This window comes from Lipotes vexillifer, unplaced genomic scaffold, assembly GCF_000442215.2.
Source record: "Lipotes vexillifer unplaced genomic scaffold, Lipotes_vexillifer_v1.1 scaffold1725, whole genome shotgun sequence".
Taxonomy (NCBI): domain Eukaryota; kingdom Metazoa; phylum Chordata; class Mammalia; order Artiodactyla; family Lipotidae; genus Lipotes; species Lipotes vexillifer.
Genome location: NW_006771840.1, coordinates 150,222 through 170,846, shown reverse-complemented (window position 1 = coordinate 170,846; position 20,625 = coordinate 150,222). Strand labels below are relative to the sequence as shown.

Here is a 20,625-nt window from a genome sequence, read left to right as displayed (position 1 = left end):
GGTTGTCTTTTCATTCTTTTTATGGTTTCCACGAATGCTGTTAATGGCATCTAGAATGGTGAATGCTTTTCAGAAGGTTTTCAATTGACTTTGCCCAGATTCGTCAGAGGAATCACTATGGCAGCTATAGCTTTACAAAATATATTTCTTAAATAAGAAGACTTAAAAGTTGAAATTACTCCTTGATCCATGGACTGCAGAATGGATGCCATGTTAGCAGAATTTAAAACCATGTTAAGCTCACTGTACATCTCGATCAGAGCTTTTGGGTGACCAAGTGTATTGTCAAAGAGCAGTAATATTTTGAAAGAAATTTTGTTTTCCTGAGGAACAGTTCTCAATACTGGGCTTAAAATATTTGGTTAACCATGTTGTGAGCAGATGTACTGTCATCCAGACTTTGTTGTTCTATTTATAAAGCACAGGCAGAATAGATTTAGCATAATTCTTAAGGGCTCTTAAGGGCCTTAGGATTTTCAGAGTGGTAGATGAGCAATGACTTCAAGTTAAACTCACCAGCTGCACTGGCCCCTAACAAGACAGTTAGTTAGCCTGTCCTTTGAAGCTTTGAATCCAGGCATTGACTTCTCCACTCTAGCTATGAAAGTCCTGGATGGCATCTTCTTTCAATAGATGTTTCAATAGCTGTTTCATCTATGTTGAAAATTTGTTGTTTAGTGGAGCCACCTTCATGAATTATCTTAGCTAGATCTTTGGATAACTTGCTGCACCTTCTACATCAGCACTTGCTGAATCTTGCATTTTGATGTTATGAAGCTGTCTTCTTACCTTAAACCTCAAGGACCAATCTCTGGTAGCTTCAAACTTTTCTTCTGCAGCTTCCTGACCTGTCTCAGCCTTCACAGAATTTGAGAGAGCCAGAGGCTTGCTCTGGATTAGGATTTGGCTTAAGGGAATGTTGTGGCTGGTTTGATCTTCTAGCCAGACTAATAAAATTTTCTGCTTACAGTAAGTCCCCTACATACAAACCTTCAAGTTGTGAACTTTCAAAGATGCGAACATGCGTTTGCATGTCCAGTCATGTTAGTTCACATGTCTGATGTATATTGTCACATTGCGTGCATCCTCTACAAGTGGTTGTGCTTTTGTCCAGACCCTCCGTCTCCTATGGCTGACAATCCTTCAGCTCTACCATTTCCCACCTCTTCTCCGTCCTCCAGTCAGTAACCTGTTCACTTGATGCCAGCCCCTGTATGCCACCTGTTGTACTGTACTACTATACTTTTCAAGGTGCTGTACTGTAAGACCTAAAATGTTTCTTTATTTTTTGTGTTTGTTTTTTATGTATTTGTGTGAAAACTATTATAAACTGATTACAGTACAGTACTATATAGCCGATTGTGTTAGTTGGGTACCTAGGCATTGAACTTATGAACAAATTGGACTTATGAACTCACTCTCAGAACAGAACTCATTCATATGTATGAGACTTACTGTATTAGCAATGAGGCTGTTTCACTTTCTTAACATCCCTGGGTTCACTGGAGTAGCACTTGGTAACTGGCACAAAAGGCCTAGCTTTCAGACTATCTCGGCTTTGTACATGCCTTCCTCACTAAGCTTAATCGTTGCTAGCTTTTGATTTAAAGTGAAAGACATGTGACTCTTCCTTTCACTTTAACACTTAGAGGTCATGTAAGGTTATTAATTGGCCTACATTCAATATTGTTGTGTCTTAGGGAGTAAGGAGTCCTGTTCCCTCCCCTCAGGGAGAAGGAGAGAGATAGGGAAGTTGCCAGTTGGTGGAGCAGTCAGAAGACACAATATTTATCAAGTTCACCATCTTGATATGAGTGCAGTTCATTGTGCCCCAAAACAATTACAATAGTAACATCAGAAGTCACTGGTCACAGATCACCATAACAAATATAATAATAATGAAAAGTTTGAAATATTGTGAGAATTACCAAAATGTGACATAGAGACACGAAGTGAACAAATGCTATTGGAAAAATGGTGCTGATAGACTTGCTTGATACAAAATGCAAGGTTGCCATAAAGCTTCAATTTGTTGAAAAACAAAAAATACAAGCATATCTCGGAGATATTGCAGGTTCAGTTCTAGACCACTACAATAAAGCAAATCACAAGTCACGCAAATTTGTTTCCCAGTGCATATGTTATGTTTACACTATAGTCTATTCAGTGTGCATTAGTATTGTGTCTTAAAAAACAATATGTATACCTTAATTTTATTGCTAAAATATGCTAACCATCATCTGACAACACAGGATTGCCACAAACCTTCAATTTGTTTTAAAAAAAAAAGCAAACAAAACAAAAAAACCACAGTATCTACAAAGTGCAATAAAATGAGGTATGCCTGTATATTGACTTTGTATCCTACAACTTTATTATATTCATTTATTATAACAGTTCTTTGGTAGAGTTTTTAGGGTAGTCTATATATAATATATCATCTGCATTTCATCTACTTCTTCCTTTTTGTTGTGGAAGCTTCTTATGTCTTTTCCTTGCTTGCTATTTTAATTGTTCTGCTTAGGACGTCTAGTAATATGTTGAATAAAATTGGTAAGAGTGGGCATCCTTGTCTTGTTCCTGATCTTAGAGGAAAACCTTTCAGCTTTTCATCGAATATGATGTTAGCTGTGGGCTTGTCATATGTAGCCTTTATTATGTTGAAGTACATTCTTTCTACACCCCCTATATTGGGAGTTTTGATCATGAATGGATGTTGAATTTTATCAAATGCTTTTTCTGCATCTTGAGATGATCATATGATTTTTATCCTTCATTTTGTTACTTGGTTTATAACACTGACTTATGGATACTAAACTATGCTTACATCCCTGTAATAAATTCCACTTAATTATGGTGCATGATTCTTTTAATGTGATGTAGATTTTGGTTTGCTAATATGTTGTTCAGGATATTTGTATCTACTTTCATCAGAGATATTGGCCTGTAGTTTTCTGTTCTTGCAGTGTCCTTTTTTGGTTTTGGTATCAGGGTAATGATATCCTCATAAAATTTGTTTGGAAGGATTCCCACTTCTCTTTGTTGGAAGAGTTTGAGAAGGATTAGTATTAATTCTTTAAATGCTTGGTGGAATTCACCGATGAAGCTGTCTGGTCCTGGACTTTTCTTAATTGGGAGGTTTTTCATTACTGATTCAGTCTCCTCACTAGTAATTAGTATGTCCAGATTTTCTATTTTTTCATGCTTCAGGTTATATGGTTGGTTATATGGTAGGTTACATGGTTCTAGGACTTTTTCCATCTCTTCTAGTTTGTGCAGTTTATTGGTGTATAATTGTTCAGCATACTCGCTTATGATTCATTGTGTGGTACTAGTTGTAATATCTCCTCTTTCATTTATAATTTTATTTATTTGAGGCTTCTCTTTTGTTTTAAGTCTAGCAAATGATTTGTCATTTGTTTCTTTTTATAAAAATCAGCTCATTTTAAAAAAAATCTTTTCTATTATCTTTTTAGCCTGTATTTCATTTCTTTCTGCTCTGATCTTTATTTCCCTGCCTTCAACTAACTTTGGGCTTAGTTTGTTCTTTTTCTAGTTCCTTGAGGTGTAAAGTTAGGTTGTTTGAGATCTTTCTTGATTCTTAGTGCAGTATGAAGTTCCCTATTAGAACTGCTTTTGCTCCATCACATGTTTTGGTGTTGTTGCATTTCTATTTTCATTTGTGTCAGAATATTTTTTAATTTCTGTTTGGTTTTCTTCTTTGACCCATTGGTTGTTCAGTAGCATGGTTTTTAATCTCCACATATTTGTGAATTTTACACTTTTCTTCCTATAATTGATTTCTAGTTTCATACCATTGTGGTCAGAAAAGATGCTTGATGCAATTTCAGTCTCCTTAATCTTAAAACCTCTTTAGTGACCTAACATATGCTCTATTTTGGAGAATGATATATGTGCACTTGAGAATATGTATTCTGCTGCCCTTGGATAGAACATCATAATGTATCTAAGTCCATCTGGTCTAACGTATCATTTAAGTCCAATGTTTCCTCATTGATTTTCAATCTGGATGAAATATCTATTGTTTTAAGTGTGGTATTGAAGTCCCCTATTATTGGATTACTGTCTCTTCCTCCCTAGGTCTCATTTCCCATCCCCCCACCACCACCGGCCACACTGTGCAGCTTGCAGGATCTTAGTTCCTCAACCAGGGATTGAACCCAGACCCCGGCCGTGAAAGCACCAAGTCTTAACCACTGGACTGCCAGGGAGTACCCTCAGGTCTGTTAATAAATGCTTTATATATTTAGGTGCTCCAGTGTTGGGTGGATAAATATTTACAATTTTTTATTCTCTTGTTGGATTGACCCCTTTATCATAATATAATGACCTTTTTATCTTCCTACGTTCTGTGTCTTAAAGTCTATTTTGTCCAATATAAATATAGCTACCCTGCTTTCTTTTGGTTTCCATTCATGAGATATTTTTCCATTCCTTCACTTTCATTCTCTATGTGTCCTTAAACCTGAAGTGATTCTCACATATGCAGCATATAATTGGGTCCTTTTTTTTTTTTTCCATTCAGTCATTTAAGGTTACTATTGATAGATATGGACTTACTATTGCCATTTCATTCATTGTTCTCTGGCTGTAATTCCTTTGTTCCTTCATGTCTTGCTTTCTTCTTTTGTGGTTTGATGATTTTTTTTGTAGGGGTGTGCATAGACTCCTTTATCTTTTGTGCATCTACTATAGGTCTTTGCTTTGTGGTTACCATGAGGCTTATATAAAACATCTCATATTTATAACAGTATATTTTAAGCTATAACTTAATTTCAAATACTTAAGTTCTACACTCTACTCCCCCCTCCATTTTATGTTTTTGATGTTACAGTTTACATATTTTTACCTTATGTGTCCATTAAAAATTTTTGAAGTTATGCTTTTTTTTTTTTTTTTTTGCTGTACGCGGGCCTCTCACTGCTGTGGCCTCTTCCGTTGCGGAGCACAGGCTCCGGACGCGCAGGCCCAGCAGCCACGGCTCACGGGCCCAGCCACTCCGCGGCACACGGGATCCTACCGGACAGGGGCACGAACCCACGCCCCCTGCATCAGCAGGCGGACCCCCAACCACTGCGCCACCAGGGAAGCCCTATGCTTATTTTTAATCATCTTGTCTTAGCCTTCACACCAGAGTTATAAGGATTTACCCACCACCATTACAAAAAGTATTCTGAATTTAACTATATATTTATCTTTACCAGTGAGACATACTTTCAAAGGTTTGTCACTAATTAGCATCCTTTGATTCAGGTTGAAGTCCCTTTAACATTTTAATAAGGCTGGTCTAGTGGTAATGAACTCCTCCAGGTCTTGCTTGTCTGGGAAACTATCTCCTTCAATTCTGAAGGACAGCTTTCCTGGATAAAGTATTCTTGATTGGCAGTTTGTGTTTTTTCTTTCAGCCCTTTTGAATATATCATACCACTCCCCTCTGGCCTATAATGTTTCTGCTGAAAAATCTGCTTATAGTCTTATGGGGGTTCCTTTGTTCATGACAAGTTTTTCTCTTGCTGCTTTTAAGGTTCTCTGTCTTTAACTTTTCACAATTTAATTATAATGTGTCTCCATGTGAGGGCTCTTTGGATTTATCTTTTTTGGATTCCTCTGTGCTTCCTGAATCTGGTCTGTTTCTTTCTCCAGGTAGGAAAGTTTTCAGCTGATATTTCTTATAAGCTTTCTGCCCCTTTCTCTTCTAATTCTGGGACCCCCTATAATGTACATACTTGTTTGCTCACTTGATGTTGTCTCATAAGGACTTTAAGCTGTCTTTTTTTTCTTTGCTCCACTGGATAAATTTCACTGCCCTGTCTTTGAGTTCACTGATCCTTTCTTCTACTTGTCTGCTGCTTAACTCCTCTATTGAATTTTTCAATTTGGTTAGTGTATTCTTCAGCTCTCTGATTTCTGTTTGGTACTTTCTTATATTTTCTACCTTCTTTGAAATTCTTTGTTTAAACATTGTTCTCCTGATCTGTGAGCATCTTTATGACCATTATTTTTAATTCTTTATTAGGTAAATCACTTATCTCTGTTTCATTGAGATGTTTCTAAAGTTTTATCTCATTCTTTTGTTTGAAACATATTCCCATTTCTTCATTTTCCTTGACTGTGTTGGTTTCTGTACCTTAGATAAAAAAGCCACCTCTCTCAGTCTTGACAAAGTGATCTTAGGTAAGAGAACCTTATACATCAGCCTGACCAGAGCTCTTTATCTCTTAAACATTTGTGATTTTCCATGCTGCCTTCTTTGTTCTTAGTGGCTCCCAAAGGGGAAGACGGCAGTCTGTACCTAGATGCAAGTTGATTGAAAGCTGTACTTGTAGGCAGCAACTGGGAAAGTATGTAGTTAGGGCCCTCTCACGGAGAAAACTGGGAGATGGGCTTTTTTGCATGTTGCCTCTGCACTGGGCCCAGGTGTATACCCTTGGGAGGTGTGGGCAGGGCTGCTATACCCATTAATGACTGATTCTTTGCTACAGTTCTGTGGCACCCATAAGTATAAAACCTGCTGGCTATCAGAGCCAAGTGATCCAGGGGCCTCTCCCTTCGGTGGCAGCTGCAAAAGCTGGGGCACCAGATGTGTACTGGGCTCAAATGAGAACATAGAGGTGGTATCTGCTGGCTTCCCCAGTCTCCAGGGAGGATGCCAATCAGCTCCTAAATGCATGCTAAATTCTCATGTCATCCTTCATAAAAGCCACTTCTATGACCCTCTTTGGGTTCTCCATAACATCATTTTGAGTAATCTTCTTTACACGGAATAGTTCTTGTCCTATTTTAACACTTTCTGCCTTGATGTCTAATAATTTGTGATATACACCAGCCATCTTTTACTTTGTAATTGGGTTTTTCAGCTTTTATCTTCTATAGTAATTTAAAATGTGGAACTCCTTTTTACATTCCAATGGCATTTCCCTTTATTTAGCGTATATATATATATATATATATATTTTTTTTTTTTAACCCGTTTCACCACTATCTTCCCTTGCTCCCTAGTCAGTCCTTAATCATTTTTTAAAAATTTAACTTTCACATTCCCAAATTCTTGATTATTCTTTCCATGTGCTGATAAACCTTTGTCATTTTTGGAGGAAACATCACAGTGCTACATTTTCTAAGCTTTTGCATGCCTAGACACTCCTTCTAGTATCTTTATCACTCTTACTCCATTAAAAAATATGTAGATGTTTGTCACTTGTCTTCTGACAGTTATAGAAATAAGGACTAAGGTTACCAATTTTTCTACCTAGCTGTTTGAAGAATTTTTTTCTTTACTGTCTTTTCCATAGAACATTAGTGTGATTCTGTTAATTCTGTTAATGAAATAAGGCTTTCTAAATCTGCACACTTAGTAAAAATCTGAGTTTTTCTCTTATATTGTAATTATTGCTTCAGAGTACCTTTCTTTTTCCTTTTTAATAAATACCATTTACTTGTTGGTTCTATGTCTTTTCTTTTTCTCTCTTCATTTACTCCCAGATTTAAGTTTTCCAGATGACTGACTTTTGGATTCATTGTTAATTCTGCTTATCTTCAATGAAGTATTCTAAATATTTTGGGTTGGATTTTTTTTTTCCCATGTATTTTACCCAGTTCCTCTTACAGTTAGGGCAGATACTTATCTGAGACTGAGAAGCCAAACATACTGAGTTAAGAACTTGGGCTCTGGAGTAAGACTGCCTGGAACTGAATCCATCTCAGCTACTCACGAGATATTTGACCTTGAGAATCTATTTTACCACTCCACGCCTCAATTTCCTTATTTTTATAGGAGGAATAATAATGGTACCTACCTTATTGAGTTTTTGTGAGGATTAAAGGAGTTAATACAAATAAAGCCTCTAGGACAGTACTTAGCACATAATGAGCTGCAAAAGGGAGCTGTAATTACTATACAGATATTTTTGAAAGTAGTCTTTGAATCTTAAGAACAATTTTTTTCCATGTTATCTTTTTTTTCCTTCAACGATAAGAATTCACTGAATAATTCACTGAATTATTTGCCATGAGATACATGTAATACCACTTTTCTGTCCTCTCCACTCCCCAACTATTGTCAACATCAACTTAAACAGGTTTCCCTTCTCAGAACTGCAGCTGAGGTTGGTGTACATAGCCCCTGTGTACAGTGTGTTTTTTTTCTAGATGAGATGCAACTCAAGATACTTGTGCTGCATTTTCTTCTGCTTAAGAACAGGCATTGTGGCATAATGAAAGTGGCAATCTCTTCCCTTCAGAAATCCATTCAGTTGAGCAGTTTAGTTTCCACCTTCTTTCCCACTCTCTGTGCTACTGTAGTAATTCAGAGCTAAAACCCTAACCCCCATGCCCAAACAAATTCTGAATGATGAGGTTATGAGAAATTGCACCCACTTCAGACCTGAGCACGTGGGTTCCTCCTGTTTCTAGCAACACTACAGTCTTTGGCTTCTTGACTAATAATATGAGGCATTCCTAGTTTGCACAGAATAACTGCTCTTACTTTGAAGGGTCTATTAAATGTAAATTAGTGATAGATAACATTCACTTAATGTTTAACAGTCCTCAAAAATTTAAATTAAGATTTATTCTCTAAAATGGAAGCTTCTAGCTACTTATAAGTCACTAATATTGCACAGTGGTATTTTAAACAGTACAGCCTTATAACAAAAATGTGTTCAAGATTAGAAACAATGTAAATTAGAAGAAAAAATTACTGTGTAATCTCAAAAGGTTTGGGGATTTGATTTTTTATCTTATTTTTTTTAAAAGAGTTGAAAATAATAAAAAGTGAAACATTATTTTCATACAAGCTGACCCAGGGTAATCAGTCACCCTGATTACAGCAGGCCTTTCTGGCTACATAGGGTTGTTGCCTTAGACAACAGAAGTTGTCTACAGCTTTTGGATCAGCATGGCAGAAGCACCTCCTCCTCCGTTGCAAATACTGGCAAGACCATATTCTCCTTGCTTCAAGGCATGAGCCAAATGGACGACAATCCTGGCTCCAGACATCCTAGGATTAAGAAAGCATTTTGGTACTTTAATGGTTTATCGACTGTATGAATAACCAAATTAGCCATTACTTATAGCTGAATTTAACTACTTTACTTTAACTTGGGAGACTTGTTTCAAGAAGGGTTACAGCTTTTTTTTTTTTTTTGGCCGCACTGAGCAGCATGCAGGACCTTAGTTTCCCAACCAGGGATCGAACCCATGCCCCCTGTAGTGGAAGTGTGGAGTCCTAACCACTGGACCACCAGGGAAGCCCCAAGAATGGTTACAGCTTTTTGAAAAGCCCAAGCATAGATTTTAATCTTAAATTATCTTCTTCAACATAAAACAATATTAGTTTTCAAGGAACAGATGTGATAGATCTGTGTTCAATGGGGATCCTATCAGAAATGGTATTTGCCCTATAAGGGATGGGTGGGAAGAAAAACTGTTAAACCAAGAGTAACAAGAATTATAATGAAGCAGTTTAAGTTTTGACAGGAATATACAAAGGCAGCCATTAACCTATGTATATTTTTCTTTATAATTTTACCTACCCAATTGGATGTCCAAGAGAAACAGCTCCTCCATTGATATTCACTTTTTGGGGATCAATCTCTAGCATTTTAATGTTTGCTAGTACGACCACACTAAAGGCTTCATTTATTTCCCACATTGTAATATCTTCTTTTTTCAATCCTGCATCTTTAAGAACCTAAATTTTTTAAAAATATAGATTATGTTCAGATACTTAAGTCAAAACTTATTATCTTCTTGAAGTTCTGCAATTTTCGTTTATATTTCCCTTTGATGTAATACATAAATATGGAGTTTCTTAGTTTCCAGGAGGAAGGGCCCTTTTATTTTCTGATTTTCATTTCTCATCTTTTGTTTTTGTTTTTGTTTTTTTTTGCGGGGGGGGGGGTCTCTAAGTTGTATTTCCAGTTGGAATTTTGACAGGAGTTTTGGTGGGGAATGGAAGTGGTATCTGGTAACCTCTTCCTTTACTATTCTTTGCCAACACAGGGCAAGCTCTCCTGGACTAAGAAAGCTCATGTTCTCCAATGTGTAGTGAAACCTTCTACATGAAGCTTACACCCTTAGATAATGACAAAGCAGGCCGCTACTTCCCATCCTCATTATTAACTTTGATACATTGTTTTGGAAGCAGAAGTCTGGTGGGGATATTAGGACAGTTTTGTTATCCAGTAATAGATCTTTCAAGGCAAGATCTAAAGACAGAATAAGTCTGTTTGGGAACTGCCAACCCAGTTTTTTGTTTTTGTTTTTGTTTGGGGGGGGGGGGGTGCTGCACGGCATGCAGGATCTTAGTTCCCTGACCAAGGATTGAACCCGTGCCCCCTGCAGTGCAAGTGTGGAATCCTAACCACTGGACTGCCAGAGAATGCCCTAATTTCTCATCTTATTGCTTGTAATCAAAGACTTGTTTGCATTATCGTATTTCTATTTTGGAGAGAGAAAACTTGATTTTCTTGACCATTCCATGGATAACTGAAAAAAATGTACTCTTTATTTAGGGGTACATAGTTGATACATATTCTTAAGATCTACTTTACTGATTATATGTTGCTTAGTTCTAGATTTTTTATCTATCAAATGAAAGAGGAATACTAGTCTCTACTAATTTTTCATTGCATCCCCTAGAGTTTCTGCTTTATAAAAGTTGCTGTGGGGTTATCTGGGGCACAGTTATTCAGAGCTATCGTATTTTCATTGTAAATGATTTATTTAAAGTCTTATTATATGATCTCTTGTTTTGATAGTTCCTCAGCTATTGCAGGAGGGTGTTTATCTTTAGAAATATTTTTGTTCTGAGCAACAATAATATTAACATGAAACTTTTGTTCCTCCTTGCTCTCTTCCTCCAGCAGGCTCAGGTAGCTTTCTAAGCTGTACAGCTCAAACAGCTTCCTCTAGTTCCAACACCATGAGACAAAACATGGTACCTACCTAAGTGTAGCCACTTTTCTAGCTCTCAGAATCTAGCTGAGAAATGTTTATCACCCTTCCTTTCCAATGCGATGCACATTCACTTTCAGAAGCTGTATAACTGTGTTGCTTTCTGAGATCTGCCACCTCTGGACAGATCATCATTCCCTGTTGTTTCTGATCCTTCTCTATCCTTATTCCCCACTGATTTTTTTTTTTTTTTTTTAATCTGGGTGCCACCCTCAGACATTTTCTCTCAGGGTGAGGCCCTCTACTTCTGAAAGGGAACATTTGCTGGAGTCTTCTGAGATCCCTTAACCCCTAAACCAGCAGAACACTGTCTCCTTTCCTGGGACCCCTTAGTAACTTCCCACAAAGACTCAGACTGACAACTGGAGCAGATAGGTCCTCTCCATCTCCAGTTTTACTTTGAGACCAGCTCCCAGGAGTTCCCTTTCAGGAAGAAGACTGCTCCTTCTAGTAATGAATATTTGCTTTGAATTCTAGAACGCTGGACCCTCAGCATTCCTTTCTTTTCTCTGCTGCACCAACCTCCCACTTTGCGGTTGCCATTCCAGGTATGTGAGTTCCACACAAGGAATTCAATTATGTAGTTTTTATCTGCTCCACTGAAAATATAGTTTGTGGGTTGCCCCTTTACTTTTGTTGTTGTTATCCTTGTTGCTCTCTAATTGTTTTCAGGAGAAGTGAGAAGATTTGAAAGTAAGCTACCTCTATGCTTTGGTGGATGAGTAACATGTAAAATCTAAAACATGCAACCTTGGTATAAGCAAAAACAGAAATTGGCACAATGAGTTATAGTCTGTTATTTTGTTCTCACCTTAGGTACAGCATATGCAGGTGCAACTGGAAAATCAATAGGTTCTACAGCAGCATCAGCAAATGCTTTATTAAAAAAAATAGGTCATTAAAATCTTTTTACAAGCACCCAAAGCTATATCTAACAACTCATATAATATGCAAAAATGCAAGTTTCCTAAACATTATAGTGTATTTAAATGTATTTGTGCCTTTTCTAAGATTCTACACTTTACAAGATTATACTAGTCATCTAAGCCATTGACTTTCACAGATAGGGAGTTAGGGGGAACTGCCTCCAGGGACACTGACATTATCTAGAGATATTTTTGGTTGTTGCACAGGTGGAATGCCACTTATTGTAGTATCTAGTGGGTGGAAGCCAAGCTGCTAAACATCTTACAATGCATAGAATAGCTCCTACAACACAATTATTTGTTGTGAAATGTCAATGGTGCTGAGGTTAAGAAACCATGATCTAAACAAAATGGTATCTGTTTAACTCCTTATGAAGAAGGCAAGGCAGATTTTACAGCTAAAAAGTCTTAAGGAGACTGAGGACATGCGAAGACCACACAGTTAATAATTAATGCCAGTACAATTAGATTTTTTGTATCTCTATACTCCTGAGCCCATATTCTTTTTATTCTACCTGGCTACCTTTCCCCACAGTGCCAGGGGAAAACATGTACCCTGTAGTCTCCCACACATCATCCAGGATATGGAAAGATTTTTAAAAGCTTTCTCTTATACAAATCAAATACTAACGAAAATATTGAAGGAGGTTCTATCTATCTCAGTTAAAACATGTACTAGTTAAATTCTGTCACAAAACAACCTACAGACAGAAATAGCCAACTTCAATATTACGTATAATATTACTGGCAAAGAACCTCAATTTCAGGAAGAGTATAGCAGTTTAGGAATAAACAAGTTCAGAACATTTTCTACCTGCTATTCTTGCCAGTGGTTTAACACTGAGCCTCTTGGCTGCATCTGCAGTCATCAGAACCATAGCAGCTGCTCCATCATTCAGTGTGCTGGCATTGGCAGCTGTTACTGTACCTGAAAGTATCAATGAGCATGATGTCAGAACATTCTTTCACAATGAATTCGTTTGGATCAATTTAACAGATTTCTGCAGAATAACTGCCTGGGTTGCTGGATGCATGAAGATATGGATGGAGATAATTCCTGCCCTCAGGAAAATACACATAATTAAATGTGTATGTGTATAACACAATTAATGTCAGTATACCTTTTTATGTTAGATTTTTTAAAATACATTTTTATTTATTTATTTGGCTTCACCGGGTCTTAGTTGCTGCCCCATGTGGGATCTTGTGGCATGTGGGATCTAGTTCCCAGACCAGGGATCGAACCCGGGCCCCCTGCATTGGGAGCATGGAGTCTTAACACTGGACCACCAGGGAAGTCCCCTTACGTTAGTTTTTTGTAACAGTTTATTCAAAGCTGCCTCAAAAGGCATGTGTGATGGCACTGGGTAAATGCTGGTTCATAATTCCTCAAAGATAAGGACCACTTCATATTTTTCCTAACAACAAACACTAAGTCTTTGCTTATTCACAGTAGAGCAGGCACTCATTATATATTTTTCAAATCAGTGTCAAAATCAGATATTTCTTCTTCTCTACAATCACTTTAAGTTAAATGAATACTAAAAGTCACTAAACTGTACATTTTAAACAGTAGAATTTTATGGTATGCAAATTGTATGTCAATTAAGCTGTTTTCTTTTAAATACCAATGAAGACCCTAAAATAGACTGTTGCTAAAATTATAAAAATATACTTTTGTAATATAAATTTTTTTTTCTTATTTTGGCCGAGCTGTGAGGCTTGTGGGATCTTAGTTCCCCGACTAGGGATCAAACCCGTGCCCCCGCTGCAGAAGCAGAGTCCTAACCACTGGACCATCAGGGAATTCCCTGCAATATAAATTTTTATATGATGCTTTAATAAAAAAGATTAATCCACTCCTATAGTTAGTATTGAGAAATTCAATCAAAAAAGGGAAAAAAATTATTTCAGATTATTATCACAGCTGTATACAGCCAATTTTAAAAGCAGAACTGACCTTTTTTTCCTAAAACGATTTAGTAACCTGGGATCCCACTTATACTAACAAACATTCAACATTTATTTGTTGAGAACCAGGCACTAGAGATACAACAATGAAAAACATCTATCAGCTTAGTCCTCCAGAGGCTTACAGATATTTAACATAATATGTAAACTTGACTTTCATATCACGAAAAACTTTCAAGATGAAGTGCATATGAAAAACTGTTCTACATCATTCTACAACCTGTTCCAGAGGCTTTATATATTGAAAGTATTAACTGTTTATATAAAATAAATAACTAATAAAAACCTACTGTATAGCACAGGGAACTCTACCTCAATACTCTGTAATGACCTATACGGGAATAGAATCTAAAAACCAGTGGATATATGTATATGCATAACTGATTCACTTTGCTGTACTGCAGAAACTAACAACATTGTAAATCAACTACACTCCAATAAAAATTAATAATAAAAAACAAGTTCAAACACGCAAAGAAAATATTAACTGTTAAGCAATTTTAAATATACTTTGGATAAATATCATATGTTTTGTTAACTTCACTTGAGCCTGATACATTGAAAATGTTAAATACCATCTAGTTGTTTTCTGGAATTTTAAAAAATCCTCAGGCAGTTCTAAGACGAGCTATGGTATACTGACTCTTTTTTCTTATGCTTCATTTCTTAATACTAACCATTTTCTTTTTGGAAAACCGTCTTCAGCTTTGGAACTCTGCTAAAATCAACATGTTTATATTCTTCATCTTCTTTCACCACTACATCTGGTTTACCTAAAACAAAAATCTTTTAAATTAAGTAATCTTAGCAGTGAAGATAATAATTAGCTGCTCAGTAAGAAATGGTACACAAGGTGCCTGGTAGTCTGTGCTTCCCTGTACGCCCACATACCTTAAACCATCCCAAGTAAATTCCACTCAAGAATCTACCATCAATAATTTCTGTTAGTGTCTTAAAGAAGAGTTTATTAAGTAGCCTGATGCAATTTAAATCTTCTATTTAGCCACATCCCATTCTCTTCTCTCAGCCTCCTTCTATGATCACAGACCTCATTCTTCTAACCCCAGGGGTAGATGTCCAACCTAGGCTGGATAAGTTTTGGTACTCCATCATTCTCATCACAGTAATTATTTCTAGAATCGAAATGTAACCTAAACCAAGTTAATTGAGTCTTTACTGTGGATTTATTTTGCTGCAATTGGTGAGGAGGTCTCTTTCCTTTGTGACTGAGAGCCCTACAGATGTGACCCTGGAGATGGAGGCAGCACCACAAAAAAGCTGAGACAATAAAGAACAAAAGCAGCACGGAAAAGCCAAGACGGCATGTCCTAATGGTACTGAATACCCACTTCCAATCCCTGAAGTTCCCAGAGCTGACTGGTTGCTGCCATACATCTTTCAGTTCTGGGACGAATCCCCAAGTGGCCTTCTAATAAATACCCCCTTTTCACTTAACTTAGTGTGTTGTCTGTTGCTTATATCAGAAAGAATTATATTAGAAATTAAATTTACCTCTGAATTAGCAACATTTCCCTTTAACAACCATAAGCAGCAGTGTCAGTGTCCTCAGTTGAAATTAACAAAGATAAAAATGTACTAAAACTTAAACATAAAATATTTAGCAACACGTAAAGTCTACTAAAAATTAAAATCTATTTATCCTTCAACCTTTTACTGTAATTGTGACAGGAACAACTTCATTTCCAAATTTTCCAGCTTCCCATGCTGCTTTACTTCTGGTATAGGAGTTAATAGCATAAGTATCCTGTTCATCTCGTGCAATATTCAGCTTCTTTGCAGTATTTTCAGCACAGTTGCCCTGATAGAAGTTGGAAGTTTTAAAAAACTAATTAACTTTGCATAACATAAAATAGTGGTTAGTAGTTAAATTTAGTTTCTTAAAATATACTTCTTTCTGTACTAATTTTTTTACTCATGTCTCATCCTCAAATACTTGAATTAGCCCAGAAGTTGCTATTTTGAAGACAAATAATTAAACACCTATGGAATCCATTATTAAATGTCAGAAAATGTCCTATTTCAGTGTGGGGCAATTTATTCAACAGTTGAGCCAAGTTGATGCAATGAGCTTAGAAAAACATTTTCCTAAAATGAATGGCTCAATCAACATTTATATCCTTCAGTTCAGTTTCTGAGATATATATATTGGACTTTCCTGGTGATGCAGTGGTTACGAATCCACCTGCCAATGCAGGGTACATGGGTTTGATCCCTGGTCCAGGAAGATCCCACATGCTGTGGAGCAACAAAGCCCGTGCACCACAACTACTGAGCCTGTGCCCTAGAGCCCGTGAGCCACAACTACTGAAGCCCGCAGACCTAGAGCCTGTGCTCCACAACAAGAGAAGCCACCGCAATGAGAAGCACGCACACTGCAATGAAGAGTAGCCCCCACTCGCCACAACTAGAGAAAGCCCACATGCAGCAACAAAGACCCAACACAGCCATAAATAAATAAATAAATAAAATAAAAATTAATTAATTTAATTAAGTATATATATATGTATTTTTAAATCAAGCAGTATTTTATATACATTGCATTTCTCCATTAAAAAGCAATAATTACCATATGAATTTTATTGTAGACGTCAGTTAGCCCATCTTTTACAATCAAATCTTCAAGCTTTATGCCACCATATGGTGTTGCTCCTCTGTTCATTATGTAGGGAACATTGGACATGCTCTCCATCCCACCTGCCACCATCACATCCTGCTCAGCAACACACAAAAACCCAATTTCAATTCAAGTAGTACTGTTGACTTCTGAACATGAGGATTAGGAATGTCAACGCTCCACACACTTGAAAATCTGTGTATAACTTCACAGTCGGCGCTCCCTATCCATGGTTCTACATCCACAGATTCAACTGTAGTACATGTTTATTGAAAAAAATTTGCACATTAAGTGAACCCAGGCAGTTCAAATCCATGTTCAAGGGTCAACTGTAGTTGCAAACCCATTATACCCTTTACACAGCTACAACAAACAAGTATTCTACATGGACTTTATTAAACATTTGCTATACAGTCACTATAGGAAGTACCCTCTTGACACTGGTAAAAGGAAATGGTCTGAAACATGTAATGATAATTAAGATCAGAATCAGACATTAATAAGAATGCCAGGAATCTTTAATGTAGAACCGTCTTCTGAAATTCTTCTAACCCTTCATTTCACTGACACTGCCAAAAACGTAATCTCAGTTCTCGGAAATAATCCTACTTCCTTGATTGTGATCCTCCCAATCAACTCTTCCCAGATAGCTATAGTAATTTTCTACTTGATCATCTGATATGCAGCCTGTCCTTCCACCCAAGTGTCATCTACACTCATCTGAGTCATTCTGGCTAGACTGTAAGTCTGGTCATTCCACTCCTTACAGGACTCACCAGCATAGCACATAAGGCCCTTTACAATCTGACTTCTCGTTCCCTTTCCAGTCTCATGCCTGGACCTACACCTGAGGTCATACAGAACTGTTTAAATATCTTCAAAGAGACTTCCCCTGGTGGTCCAGTTGTTAAGACTCTGCACTTCCACTGCAGGGGGCATGGGTTCAATCCCTGGTTGGGGTACTAAGATCCCACATGCCGCGCAGTGCAGCCAAAAAGAAAAAAAAATCAAGTCTTCAAAGATACCGTGCTAATTCACACCACCTCCGCACTTCTAACCTATCCACCAACATGTAAAACACCTACATTTCCTTTAAAACTAATCAAAACACAGCCACTTCATGCTTTCCCTGACCACGTATTTCTATCCCTTTTTGGAACAGTTTCCCTTCCTTCTTTTGTGTTCCCCAATTACTGTGCATTGCTTTTATTAATAATATTACACTGTACTGTAGTTATATTTATGTGTCAAATCTTCTCACTAAACTAAGCTCCTTTGAGGCCAGAAACCCTTGTTGTATCTATTTTTATGTCATTAGTGCCTGGCATATATAGTAGAAGTTTAATAAATATTAATCAACTAACCTGTAATTACAGATTAACAAAAGAAATTCATTTGCATTATAAGGGCTAATTTAAAAAAATAGTTTAATATAAAACATTAATGTAAATATAAAATTAAAGCCAATATTATATTCTCACAGTCTTTAATCAAGAGTAAAGACACGGGCTTCCCTGGTGGCGCAGTGGTTGAGAGTCCGCCTGCCGATGCAGGGGACACGGGTTCGTGCCCCGGTCCGGGAAGATCCCACATGCCGCGGAGCGGCTGGGCCCGTGAGCCATGGCTGCTGAGCCTGCGTGTCCAGAGCCTGTGCTCCGCAACAGGAGAGGCCATAACAGTGAGAGGCCCGCGTACCGCAAAAAAAAAAAAAAAGAATAAAGACAAACTGAAGTTCTATACCAAAGAAACCTAAATATTTTGCCTGTTTTCAAATATGGAGAGTCTCAAATAGTTCTCATATAAGTTTTATTCTGTTATCCTGAAATACTGAGTATTTTCTGGGGATGATGGCAATAATAAGTGACAGAAATTAAGTTATCAATTATTCTACAGAATATAATAAAAGTGACCATTCAAAATAAGGCAATTCCTAGTATTCCTCTAAGTCAGATAATTTTATACATGCACAAATGAATCAAAGAACACTAACTGAAAGCATTTGCTAGAGAACCACAAAAAAATCAACTGAGACAAAATTTTCCTTGTCATTCAAACTGTTCTGAAACATCTAAACAATTTCATGACCGTTTGACAAGGGTTTGGTAATACCTGATGTCAGTGTTACCTTGTGTATAGGCAAACAAGCTCTCATAAGCTATGGAAAATATGTAACTGGTATAACTTTCATGGAAAGCATTTGAAAATATCAAAAATTTTAAATCTCTGACTCCGAAATTCTCCTCTTAGGAATGTTTCCAAAAGACAGACTTGCACATGATGACATTTTTTAATGTTTTGTTCACCAATCTCCAGTGAATGTCCACATAGTAGATCCTCAGCTAATGATGGGCAAAACCAGGATTTGGAATTAGTCTGGCTCCAGACATTTTGTTCTTAACCACTACACTATACTGCTTAGTACAGTGAATTAACAAGAATTGATTTAAGTATTTATAAGTACACAAAGATATATGCATAGGGGTACTCTCTGCAGCATTATTTAAAATAGTGAAGAACTGGAGACAACCTAGATGTCCATTCAATAAGGACCCATAAGTATATTATAGTTGTTCAGTTCAATAGAGTACTATCTTATGTGCTGATACAGAATGACTTCCAAGACATTACATGGGGCACTGAGTTTAAGAAACTTCCCCAAAGTTTCTCTGCTCTTCGGTGGCAGAATACACAAAAAAGTGATGAATAAGTCAGAGATTCAAAGTGGGGCAAGAAGAAAGAAGATTTTTCATTTTATACTTTTCTATACCATCTCAGTTTTTAGCATGTATATCAGGTATCACTCTTTTTTTTCTCTTTGGCTTGCCTTACAACTGGAAACAAAGCAAGGGAGGAGTAACAGCAAGGGTATGCATAATTATGATTCTTGTACATGTAAGAAATAATCTGCAAACACCTCACAACTGATTTTTACCTTGGTGTGTTATACCCTGATGGAATGTACTAGACAGGGATAGGGACACCTGTTTTCTAATTATACCCCTGTAACTGTGTTTGTAGTCCTCTCAACCTCTTTCCTCAACTGAAAAAAAGGCTTGGATCTGATAAACTCTTAGGTCTACAAGTCCAGGTCTAGCCTCCTAACATCCAGCATATGTTTGCTGAGAAGCCTATCTCTTGCTCAGTCTCAGGTAAAGACAAGATCAAAATCATCAAGGCAAATAGAAAGCCTGCACAATTTTACAGCTGAACCTGAACATAAGGAACTATAAATTAGTCATCAATTTTGGGCTCAATCAATGATTTGATTCCCAGGGTCAGCACCTTATTCTCATTTATGATAAAAACCCTTCTCATTCTAGCACAGACAAAATTTACGGTGTCTTAAATCAACCAGAATCTCTAAGTAAAGGGGCACCCAAAGACTAAAACGTCCTGGCTGAAAACTACTTTTTAATACCAGACACTTGAGCTATCATTTTGACCTCTACTTCAAATGGAATTGGCAAATCCAGACACTCCTGAGTGTCTGAAACAACAGAGCAACTGCACTTATGAGAAAGAATCTCACTTCTAGAGTATGAATATGCTTAGATTTTTAGTGTTTTTTAGCACTGCATATTATTTTAGTTATAAAATGGAAAAGAAGGTACTTCTTACCTGATGTCCACACATAAGATTCTGAGAGGCCATCATGATGGCTTTCATTCCTGAGGCGCAAACTTTGTTTACAGTGGTACATGGAGTAGAAATAGGTAAGCCTAAAACCAATATAAATCATACTTTTGAAGAACAAAGATATTCTTCAAATAAACTGTAATAAAATAGAGCATGTTAAACTATAATCTGCAACATTTCTTCTGCCAATATAAGTCTATTATGCATTTAACATTTTACTTAAGCTGAAATGACCTCCATTTTGCCATGTCAAACATTTAAGTATAAAAGGAAAAATGTAGTCCTAATACCTGCACCCAGTACTGCTTGCCTTGTAGGGGCTTGTCCTTCACCTCCTTGTAGAACATTACCCATGTATGCTTCTTTCACTTCTTCTTTTGGAATCCCTTTTTTAAAAAATCAAAAAGACATTTCCATATTTTATTCAATTTAATAATTAGTAATTACCTAGTAAAGTACATGACATTATATAGCAGGAAT

The 20,625-nt window shown here is 36.9% G+C and overlaps 1 protein-coding gene across 1 annotated transcript in view; it reads right to left on the bottom strand.

Moving 5' to 3' along the window:
- Positions 1 to 8,651: 8,651 nt before the first annotated feature.
- Positions 8,652 to 20,625, bottom strand: part of ACAT1 (acetyl-CoA acetyltransferase 1) — a 24,029-nt gene continuing 12,055 nt past the window's right edge. The window contains exons 4-12 of the mRNA XM_007447213.1: positions 20,436 to 20,531; positions 20,128 to 20,228; positions 16,462 to 16,605; positions 15,543 to 15,693; positions 14,552 to 14,647; positions 12,718 to 12,831; positions 11,789 to 11,853; positions 9,555 to 9,712; positions 8,652 to 9,019 (exon numbers count right to left, since the gene is read on the bottom strand). Of these exons, the coding sequence (XP_007447275.1) occupies positions 8,899 to 9,019; positions 9,555 to 9,712; positions 11,789 to 11,853; positions 12,718 to 12,831; positions 14,552 to 14,647; positions 15,543 to 15,693; positions 16,462 to 16,605; positions 20,128 to 20,228; positions 20,436 to 20,531 (1,046 nt within the window). The 3' untranslated portion in view covers positions 8,652 to 8,898. The remainder of the gene's footprint in view (positions 9,020 to 9,554; positions 9,713 to 11,788; positions 11,854 to 12,717; positions 12,832 to 14,551; positions 14,648 to 15,542; positions 15,694 to 16,461; positions 16,606 to 20,127; positions 20,229 to 20,435; positions 20,532 to 20,625) is intronic.